This window comes from Erinaceus europaeus, chromosome 3 (genome assembly GCF_950295315.1).
Source record: "Erinaceus europaeus chromosome 3, mEriEur2.1, whole genome shotgun sequence".
NCBI lineage: Eukaryota > Metazoa > Chordata > Mammalia > Eulipotyphla > Erinaceidae > Erinaceus > Erinaceus europaeus.
The window spans coordinates 54511535-54523119 of NC_080164.1; the positions used below are offsets into that span (position 1 = coordinate 54511535).

At 44.3% G+C, this 11585-nt stretch overlaps 1 protein-coding gene across 1 annotated transcript; it reads right to left on the reverse strand.

Annotated features, from left to right (window-relative positions):
• Positions 1–10675: 10675 nt before the first annotated feature.
• LOC103128743 (short transmembrane mitochondrial protein 1-like) lies at positions 10676–11302 on the reverse strand. The gene has a single exon (XM_016195416.2). It carries the CDS (start codon positions 11285–11287, stop codon positions 11003–11005), a length of 285 nt encoding a protein of 94 aa, XP_016050902.2. The 5' UTR covers positions 11288–11302; the 3' UTR covers positions 10676–11002.
• Between the last annotated feature and the right edge of the window lie 283 nt (positions 11303–11585).

The following is an 11585-nucleotide window of genomic DNA, read 5'->3' on the forward strand; positions in this document are numbered from 1 at the left end:
TCCCCTTTCCTCTCAATTTCTCTCTCTTCTATGGAATAAAATGAAGAGGAAAAAGAAAAAAGAGGAAAAAATAGCCAGCAGGAGTGGTGGATTTGTAGTGCCATCACCAAGCCCCAGCACTAACCCTGGAGGCAATAAATAAATAAGTGGAAAATAAACATACAAAGATTGTTTTATGACTGCAGACTAAGAAATTCTATATTGATTGGCTTTTAACTCTACCTTTGAAAGAGGCTGAAAGAAAAATTGGGTGAAGTATTAAGTTTTGGTGAGTTTGGTGTATGACTCCCTTTTGGTGTCTGCTACTTCTTTTTCAACAAAGGGCACTGTTTTAACCTCTATGACTTCAAATGGACCTCTCCGCCTCTCTTTACCAGGCACTGAAAAGTGGACAGTTATGGGGACTGATTAATTAACTGCTTGCAGGGGAGGCCCAGAGCAGGTTTGGGAGTAGATCTAGCCTCCTCTGTACCCTCTGTGGTGGGTCTTTTCTCAGAATGACATCATTTGGGCAGATACCTATGAACCCCATTGGCCCCAGAGAACATGACATTCTGGAAATCAGGGCTCTGTTTTCCTATAGAGCCTTCCTTTTCTGGGGAAGGAAGAAGCAAAGTTGTTATGCAGGAAGGAAAATGCAGAGAAAATGAGTGTGAGTTTGACAGGGAGTTCAGAATCAGGAAATGAGGATGGGTTGGAATATGTAAACAAAAAGCCCTGAGAAATCCGGGGGTGTGGGAATAAGAAGGACCTAGGTCAGGGTTCTTCTGAGGCTACCAGATACCCTATTGCACTTCTGGTCATACTGCGGTAACCAGGACCAGAAGCAGCTGAATTCTTCATCACCTGTGACTATGAAGAGAACACAAACATAAATCCCCCTTGGCATTTATGCTAGCCAGCCATTCTCCTAGGTTTTAATAATTTAGACCTTTCAACCTAGTGAGTCTCAGGCTCACATCAGGGCTGTGAGTCTTAGCTTGTGGTTTCTGTTTCCTTGGCTGTCTCCCACATAAGATCCCATGGGCAGCCTCCCTATACTTTGAGTTATGGGGAATGAGAGTAGGTCCTTAAGCCACCGCCCTTACTTCTAAGGACCCTCTTCAGCTCCACCCACCAAACAACCTGACTGACCTTCAGTCCTCAGTTTTAGCCTTACAATGTTAATCAAGGATTTGGTGGTGGGAACTCATTTCCTCTAGGGAAGGGATAAAAAGAGGCAAATTGGGAGTCGGGCGGTGGTGCAGCGAGTTAAGCGCACGTGGCGCAAAGCGCAAGGACCGGCATAAAGACCCGGGTTCAAGCCTCCGGCTCCCCACCTGTAGGGGAGTTGCTTCACAAGAGGTGAAGCAGGTCTGCAGGTGTCTATCTTTCTCTCCCCATCTCTGTCTTCCCTTCCTCTCTCCATTTCTCTCTGTCCTATCCAACAACAATGACATCAATAACAACAACAATAACCACAACATTAAACAACAAGGGCAACAAAAGGGAAAATAAAAAAATAAATATTTAAAAAAGGAGGCAAGTTCTTGGCATTCCTGGCATGAACTTGAGCAAGAAAAAATAGCCATAGAAAGAGCCTCCACTGCAGACACAAGCTGGAGCAGAGAGTCTGTCGCGTTTCACAGAGAGCTGAATGGATCCGCTGCTGTTGTGGCAACAGTTACAGAAACAAAAATAAGCAGATCACAAGGAACAGGTAAGAAGCCTTCTGCCTTAGCATGTGTTACTGCCAGCGAAGGCCCTGGCAAGTTCAGGGTCTTCAGAGAAATCTCCTAATCAGCATGCAGGTAGAATCTGGGAGTGCAGGGAAGTCATTCTTTTTTTATGTATATATTTATTTTATTTATTTATTCCCTTTTGTTGCCCTTGTTGTTTTTTACTGTTGTAGTTACTGTTGTTGTTGGATAGGACAGAGAGAAATGGAGAGAGGAGGGGAAGACAGAGGAGAAGAGAAAGATAGACACCTGCAGACCTGCTTCACCGCCTGTGAAGCAACTAGGGAAGTCATTCTTAAAGCCCCCCCCCCACACACACACACACGTCTCCTCTCTCTTGGTCAACAGGAGTCATTTCAATAAGGTTGAAAGTTTCTGTACCCCTTCAGTGAGGAACAGTCTCAAGTACTGCTTTGTTGACTCTGGCACCCAGACAGAACCTCTTGGACTGAAGATAGGGAAAATACCTCTTATACAACCTTAGCTCACAGTTGAACTTTTTGAAAGTCACAGCATGCCACTGATTCATGGTAAGTTTACTTTGACCTGAGGCTGCTCCACAGTTGATCTAAGCACTAGGCCTCCTTTTAGTAGAGAGGTTCCCCTTCCCTGAGCAGCTGGTGCCAGGTTTCAGCTGACCCTTCCCATCCTCACCATAGCCTTGTGAGATGCAACTTAGCACCCTAAGACAACAGAGGCTCCAAGGCTATCTCTTTCTAAATTATCTGCCTCCATCTTGAGTGACCTACCTAGTCATGTTTTAGACCCACATAAAGGTTGTCACACTTCCCTACGAGCAGTAATTTTGGGACAAGATAGTGTAAGTGGAGCAGAAAAAGAAACAGACCTTTCACAAATTCACATACTGGGATGTGGACCTCCACCAGCTGCTGCATACATCCAACAGAGTTTACAAGTGTTTGCACAGAGGCACAGCACCCTGATGTGGCAGCTGAACCAGGGCCTCAGGGAAAGCAGCACCTGGGTCTGATACTGAGTATTTGACCATAAAGGAAGAAGCACACGTGGAAAGCCTCAATGTGGTAAAGCCACACCTTCAGGTTACATCCTCTTTTTTTTTTTTTTATAAAAAGGAGACATTAACAAAACCATAGGATAAGAGGGGTACAACTCCACACAATTCCCACCAGCAGCTCTCTGTATCCCATCCCCTCCCTGATAGCTTTCCTATTCTTTATCCCTCTGGGAGTATGGACCCAAGGTCATTGTGAGATGCAGAAGGTGGAAGGTCTGGCTTCTGTAATTGCTTCCCCGATGAATATGGGTGTTGACTGGTCGGTCCATACTCCCAGTCTGCCTCTCTCTTTCCCTATTGGGGTGGGGCTCTGGGGAAGCAGAGCTCCAGGACACATTGGTGGGGTTGTCTGTCCAGGGAAGTCTGGTTGGCATCATGCTAGCATCTGGAACCTAGTGGCTGAAAAGAGAGTTAACATACAAAGTCAAACAAATTGTTGAAAGTTACATCCTCTTAAGGTGGTGGGTGGATGGGGGGTGTCTACAACAGCAAGACTTTTAACCAGGTGACCAACAAGCCTGATGAAGAGCAACTCCACATTCCCCTCAAACCCTTAAAGCAAGGCTGCCTTGTACTGGGATGACTCCAGTCTCTCAGGTAGCCGCATGATCAGTAAAGCACACACTTCTCTTTAGATAGATGATAGATAGATAGATAGATAGATAGATAGATAGATAGATAAATAAATGTAACTGTGGTGGGCCAGGTGGTAGTACACTGGGTTAAGCATACCTAGCGCAAAGCACAAGGACCAGCACAAGGATCCCAGCTCCAGCCCCTAGCTCCTCACCAGCAGGGGGTTATTTCGCAAGAGGTGAAGCAGGTCCATCTTTCTCCCTCTGTCTTCCCCTCCTCTCTCAATTTCTTTCTGTCCTATGCAGCAACAACAGCAACAATAACAATGGATAAAAGGTAGTTGCCAGGAGCAGTGGATTTGTACCAAGCCCCAGCAATAGCCCTGGAAGGAATAAACAAATAAATAAAAATTTTTTATAGTAATTGTGAAGCCTGACACAGAAAATCACATCAAATACGATGTTGCTTCCTATGAAATGTCCAGAATAGGCAAGTTTAGGGAGGTAGAGAAGAGACTGATGGTTGCCTGAGGCCAGGGAAGGACTGGGATGTGAGTCTAAAACATTCAGGGATTCTTTTGAGAGTGGTGAAAATGTTTTATAATTTATTGTGAAGATGGTTGCACAGTTCCATGGATATGGTAAAAGAAATTGATTTCTATACTGCAGGTGAGTAAACTGTATGGTATATGTATGATATTTCTTTTTTTTTTCTTTTTTTTGCCTCCAGGGCTATCACTGGGGCTTAGTGCCTGCACTATGGTGCCTCTGCTCTTAGAGGCTGTTTTTTCCTGTTTTTTTTTTGTCCTTGTTGTTTATCATTGTTGTTATTATTATTGTTGTTATTGCTGTCATTGTTGCTGGATAGGACAGAGAGAAATCGAGAGAGGAGATGACAGAGAGGGGGAGAGAAAGATAGACACCTGCAGACTTGCTCCACCGCCTGTGAAGCAACCTCACTGAAGGTGGGGAGCCGGGGTTTGAACCGGGATCCTTATGCCGGTCCTTGAGTTTCAAACATACTGCAGGAGATCCTGAGGTTAAAAAGTTGCTATCGGTCACCTTCACCTGCTTTTCCTGTCCTTGCTCATGGCAGTCACTAGCCTTGGCTATAGAAGGAGCCTACAGAGCTCGAGTTGATGCTTTTCTGTTTTCTCAAGTGGAAAAGGTGATAAGGGGTCCAATAAGCATCTCATCTGCTTGCTCTACATGTGATCATGGAGGGGAATGATCTAGTTGGATTATCAAGGACATGACAGAAGAGATAAGGTGGAGGAAGGATAGAACTGCAGGAAGCTACCTAACATTCCATCCCAGACCCAGATATCCAGAGCTATGGACTTGTGCTGGGCTGCTGGCAAAAATGAGGCCTTCATTTCCTAGCAGAGATTAAAACTATACTTCTTTTTTAAATTTTTTAATATTTATTTATTTTCCTTTTTGTTGCCCTTGTTGTTTTTTATTGTTGTTGTAGTTATTATTGTTGTTGTTATTGATGTTGTCATTGTTGGATAGGACAGAGAGAAATGGAGAGAGGAGGGGAAGACAGAGATGGGAAAAGAGAGATAGACACCTGAAGACCTGCTTCACTGCCTGTGAAGTGAATCCCCTGCAGGTGGGGATCCAGGGGCTCGAACCAGGATCCTTACACTGGTCCTTGCACTTCATGCCATGTGCACTTAACCTGCTGTGCTACCACTCGACTCACCTGAACTATACTTCTTTAGGGTTTGGTGACAAAAGTTTTTAAATGATCTTCCTAGAAGTCACTGCTCCTTCAATAGACAGTATCTGGGATGGTCACAGGATTTGAGCTGCTAACATTGTTAGCAATGTGGTTCAAGGTTCCAATTCCTTTCAGTTTACTTGAGTAAGCTATGTTGTACCAAAGAATGTTTAATGGTGAAATTGCTCCCTATCCCTGTGGTCCTCACAGGGTGATTCCAGGCCAGCAGTAGCAGCATCACATGAGAACTTGTTAGGAATAAAAATTCTCAGACCACTTCAGACCTACTGAGGAGGAAACTGTCAAGATAGGGCACAACAATCAGATTGTGGCAAGATATCGAAGGGACTTTGGTGTAGATTAAAGTTTTAAAATCATGGCATAGATTTCATGATGCAGGAGGCAGAAGGCCATGTACCATCTTCTGGTTTGTGACAACCTTCAGATCCTAGTTTGGCACAGGGTAAATAACTACAGAAGTTTTACTGTGTGAATGAGTGAAGTAAAGGTTTAGCTCTAAATGTCACTGCTTCCCTCCCACCAGACGCCAACCAGGACATCTGCAAGCTGATAAAAGAGAAGGCTTTGGGTATACCTGATAACTCACTTGAGCTTCTTATTGGCTCGGTTTGGTCTCTAAATTATTAAGCAGGACTCACAGCCCATTTCACATTTTCTTTTTAGAGATGAGGCCTTGGCTCTTTGACAGTTTTTTTTTTTTTTTCTAATCTCCAGAAACAAAAGCACTTTCCATTTGATTACAGAACCAAGCTCTCCCTACATTATTCTAGCCCTAGGAGGAAATGGAGGATGCAGCTGGAAGGATGTTTTTGCATTTTCTAGTCAAAGTGTACCCAAATTATTACACAGCTGACTCCCAGGAGGATAAAGAAATGCAGGCCAAGCATTTCTTAGAAATCCTGGAGGGTGGATAGATCATGCACAACAATGAATAGACCTGCTTCCCTTTTTACACTTAGTTGGGAGAGAAAGGCTGCATGGAGTTTGGTGACTTCCCTCACTAGATTCTCAATTATAGGCAACTTTCCAATTCTCTGATACTACCACCTTCCTCCTAACTCTGGGATTTATTCCTGAAACCACCCATTTTGTCACCAAAACCAGTTCCTTTTCTCGTGTAATCACCTCAGAGACTGGGCACGAAGCCAGAATACTGAGGTGTTGTCTGTTTCTGAAGCTAGTGGCCTGTTCTGTCTTTGTAAAGTCACTGCACTCAATGGCCACAAAGAGATTATCTTCTTGGGACCATGTCACCCCCGTAGGAATTTTAGCACTTTCACTCTATTTATTTTATTTTTACTTCATAATTTATTTATTTAATGGGTAGAAGCAGAGAAATTGATATTGTAGGGATTCAAAAAGAGATACTTGCTGTGCTGCTTCACCACCTGTGAAGCTTCCCCCCAGCAGGTGTGGATTGGGACTGAACCCATGTCTTTGCATGGTAAATATGTAAGCTCAACTTTTTTTTTAATAAATGATCCAGAATTTCCTTTATTTATTTATTCATTTATTGGAGACAGAGAGAAACTAGGATGAAAAGGGGAAGTAGAGAGAGGGTTGGGGTAGATAACGGTCATGCAAAGACACTGTGATACCTGAGGCTTCAAACTCCCAGGTTCAGTCCTCACACAACCATAAGCCAGAGCTAAGCAGTGCTCTGGTTTAAAAAAAAAAAAAAAGGTGGGGGGAGGTGAGAGAGAGATCTGCAGCACTGCTTCACCATTCATAAAGCTTTGTAGGTAGGAACCAGGGCTTGAACCCAAGGTTTTGCACTTGATAACATGTATGCTCAAGGGTTGGAGAGATAGCATAATGGTTATGCAAAAAGACTCTCATGCCTATGGTTTTAAAGTTTCAGGTAACATATACTCAGTCTATACCAATACTCAGCCTCACTCCCTATTTTTTAAAAAATATTAATTATTGGGGGTGGGGCGGTAGTGCAGCGGGTTAAGCGCACGTGGCACAAAGCTCAAGGACCTGAGTAAGGATCCCGGTTTGAGCTACTGCTCCCTACCTGCAGGGGAGTCACTTCACAGGCGGTGAGGCAGGTCTGCGGGTGTCTTTCTCTCCCCGTCTCTGTCTTCCCCTCCTCTCTCCATTTCTCTCTGTCCTATCCAACAACAAAAGACATCAACAACAACAACAATAACCACAACAAGGTTACAACAACAAGGGCAACAAAAGTGGGGGGGAATGGCCTCCAGGAGCAGTGGATTCATGGTGCGGGCACTGAGCCCCAGCAATAACCCTGGAGGCAAAAAAAAAAAAAGATTAATTATTTATTTGAGAGAGAGAAAGACTCACTCTGGCAAATGCAATGCCAGAGAATCTAATTCATCACCTCATGCTTGAGAGACCAGCACTTCATAGCCACCACACCACCTCTCAGGCTACACTCTTGATCTCTTTAAAGTACAGTATCCCTGCCTCAGTGTGATAGGACAAGTAGACTAAGAAACTAACTGTCCCTTGTTCTCTGGGCTACAGGTTCATAATGGGGAAAAAATTATTTCCTTTTCTCCTGATGGATAACCAGGGCTTAAGTCCTGAGGGTTTGGGTTTCTCTTGTTTTTGTTTTTGTTTTGTTTTGTTTTGCATATAGTAGAAAAAGAGGGCTGGGGAGACAGCATAATTGTTATGCAAATAACTCACATCTGAGCTCTGAGCACCCAGATTCAATCCCCAGCACAACCATAAACCAGAACTGAGGTGCCTTTGTTAAGAAAAAGAGGCGAGGGGAGGGGGGAGGCGAGGGGAGGGGAGGGGGGAAGGGTGAGGGGAGGGGGGAGGTAAGAGGAGGGGGGAGGGGGGAGGGGAGGGGAAGGGGAAGCGAGGGGAGGGGGAGGGGAGGGGGAGGTAAGGGGAGGGGGGAGGGGAGGGGGGAGGGGAAGGGGAAGCGAGGGGAGGGAGAGGGGAGGGGGAGGTAAGGGGAGGGGGGAGGGGAGGGGGGAGGGGAAGCGAGGGGAGGGAGAGGGGAGGGGGGAGGGGAGGGGGGAGGGGAGGGGGAAGGGGAAGCGAGGGGAGGGAGAGGGGAGGGGGAGGTAAGGGGAGGGGGAAGGGAGGGGGGAGGCGAGAGGGGAGGGGAGGAGAGGGGGGAGGGGAGGGGGAGGGGAGAGGGGGAGGGGAGGGGAAGGGAGAGGAGGGGAGAGGGGAGGGAGAGGGGAGGGGGAGGTAAGGGGAGGGGGAAGGGAGGGGGGAGGCGAGAGGGGAGGGGAGGAGAGGGGGAGGGGGAGGGGAGAGGGGGAGGGGAGGGGAAGGGAGAGGAGGGGAGAGGGGAGGGGAAGGGAGGGGAGGGGAGGAGAAAATAGAAAAAAGGAAAGGAAAGGAAAGGAAAGGAAAGGAAAGGAAAGGAAAGGAAAGGAAAGGAAAGGAAAGGAAAGGAAAGGAAAGGAAAGGAAAGGAAAGGAAGCTGCTGATAGGAAGACTAGGGAGGTAGCTGAGGATAGAAACAGTCCAAAGAGGAGAAAAGGAAGGGGTACATGATTCATCCACCCTCACAGGTTCTGTGACTCAACAGAGATCAGAAGCTCAGAAATGGGGGTGTTTTGAAGGTGAGAGATGATGGCACCAGGGGTGTGACCCTAAGAATTTTCACAAAGCTGGACTCTAGTTTAGTCTGAAAGAGGAAGAACAGGGGGCTGGGTGGTGGTGCACCCAGTTAAACGTACATAGTAAGCACAAGGACTTGTGCAAGAATTCAGATTCAAGTGCCAGGCTCCCCACTTGCAGGGGGGGGGGGCATTTCACAAGCAGTTTCTCCCTCTCTATCTCCCCCTCCCTGCTCTATTTCTCTCTGTCCTATCCAATAAAAAGGGAGAAATGACAGGAGCAGTGGATCTATAGTGCTGGCACCAAGCCCCAGTGATAACTGGAGGCACAGAGAGAGAGATACAGAGACAGAGACAGACAGAGAGAACCATGAGCCTGGAAGATATCACAAGGGCTGTGGACAAAGTGCACCAAGAGAGTCAGCCAGTGGCAAACTGCAGAGGGATTCTTTCCAAGACTATAGTTCTGGGCTCTTATGTACAGGCTAAGGGTTGATGAGATGAGTGAATGAATGGGGGAAAGAGAGAGAACCCTAACAAATGACAGGCTTTTTGCTACCAACCCTAGTGGGCAGGGATCTGATGAAATTGCATTTTTCATTCCTCACACTTAGAAGACCTTGAAGAAAATTTCACACCCTCAATAGGTTGTAAGGCCCTAAAGACAGGAAAAGGTCTTGTAGTGACGAGAATTTCAGCACTTTAACAGTGATAGGCACAAGGTAAGTGATGGATCAACTGAGTGTATTATTGCTTCTATGTGCTTATTTTCTTCTTCCTCCTCCTCTCCCTCCTCCACTGCCACCTTCTTCTCATCTGCCTTTTACTTCCCCTTCTTTCTTCTTCTTCTTCTTCTTCTTCTTCTTCTTCTTCTTCTTCTTCTTCTTCTTCTTCTTCTTCTTCTTTTCTTCTTCTTCTTCTTCTCCTCCTCCTCCTCCTACTCCTCCTCCTCCTCCTTCTTCCTACTCCTCTTTTTTAAATTAGATTTAGAATTTTAAAGATTTTTTTATCTATTTCATATGAGGTAGAGTTTCACATGAGAGAGAGAAGCCAGAGCATTGCTGCAGTAATTGAGCAGGAAGCATCACACACACAAGTCCTATGCTCTACCAGTCAAGCTAATTCCCCAGTCACACTTATTCCTCTACTTCCTCTCCTTTCTTCAGGTTTCAATTTTTACACAATGGATTGTATCCCTTTTAGTGACAGTTTTATTATTTTTATAGATCCATTAGTCATGTAATCCCCATGACAATCAAGTTATAGAATGTTTACACTATGCCCCCCCCACCAAAGTTCCTTTGTGCCCCCTTGCAGTCAATGACTCTCCCCCAGTCCTCTCCCCTGCCCCCTGTCTGTGGTAGTGTCTTGTCAATGGAATCACACAACATGTACTACATGCACTTAATCACACAATATGTAATCTGTTGTGTCTGACTCAGCATGACGTTTTGGAGAAGGAGCCATGTTTTTCTTGTATGGATAGTTAGCTCATTCTGATTGCAACCTTTAGTGTGACTGTCACTATTTCTTTATTATTCACCTCTTAATAGAAATTTGCATTTTTTTTTGTTTTGGGGTCATAATAAATCAATAATAAAACTTTTAACATTTGTGCATGTATATTTTTGTGGAAATGTTTATTCTTAGGTAAATATTTAGGAGCAGAATTCAGGTTTCTATAAATATATAAGTAACTTCATTTTTTCCAAAACATTGCTCAGTGCTGGCTGGTGGTGTTGCAGGGGACTGAACCTAGGATTTTGGAGACTCACACATGATAGTCTCTTTACATAACCATATGCTATTTCCCCTGCCCTATACATAACTTTTAAAGAAATTGCCAAAATATATCCCAAGCTTATTTCACCATTTTATATTTTTACCAGAAATATATAAGAACTTTTTCTCACATCTTTGTCAATGCTTGCTTTGTCACTCTTTTAAATTTAAGCAATTCTAAAATATATATAGTGTGATTTTTAAGGGGTATTTCTCTGATAACTGATGGCAGTGAAGATATTTTAATAAACTTATTGGGCATTTGTGTAGCTTATTTTGTGAAGTATATGGCCAATTATTTTGTTCATACTTTAAAAATATACTTCACTTTGGAATAATTTCATATTTATAGAAAAGTTATAAAGATAATATAAAGAACTTTACTATCTCTTTCACTTTCTTGACTACTTTTAAAATTAGGTTGTTTTTCTTATTACTGAACTGTAAGAATCATATATATATATTTTTTTGTTTGTTTGTTTTGTTTTGTTTTGTTTTGAATTTGTGGCCCCATCTTTGCTCTAAGGCAACACAGAGTCTAGCAAAAGAGGAAATCACTGAGACTAGGGGTTAAAATGAAAGCTTTCTGTTCAGAGAGTAACGGAGGTCCTCGAGTGCAGTGGACTCAGCATGTCCAGAGTAAGCAGGTGTTGGCCCCAGGAACTGGGGGGCTTCTTCTTGGCCTCCAAGTCCTTTTTAATGTCTTCAGTTTTTTTAGCCAGGTCTGGTATGTCATAGTTTTGAGCCAGATACATTCCAACCATGTTGCCCAAAGTAAATCCAAGCAGGAACTGGAGCATGATGTCTGCAGGGACTGAGAACAAGCTGCTGTACTGCGAAGGCCTGGCCCAGCCTGCCGGGCCCCCGGAGCCCATTATGTATTTTGAATATAAAACTATGACCAGATAACTTCACTGCAGATATTATGTTCTAGTCTTTGGTTTGTTTAAAAGAAATTAAATATTATTTTCCAAAGAGCAGGATTTTTGTATGAAGTTTTTAAAATTTTAGGAGGTCAGGCAGTCCCACATCAGGTTAAGCACACATAGTACAAAGCACAAGAGACAGAAAGGTAGGAGAGAGAGAGAAGAAAGGAGGTCTTATTTCTACAGAAATGCAATTCAAACTAACAATGAGATATCACTTCACACTTGTGAGAATGGCTATTATCCA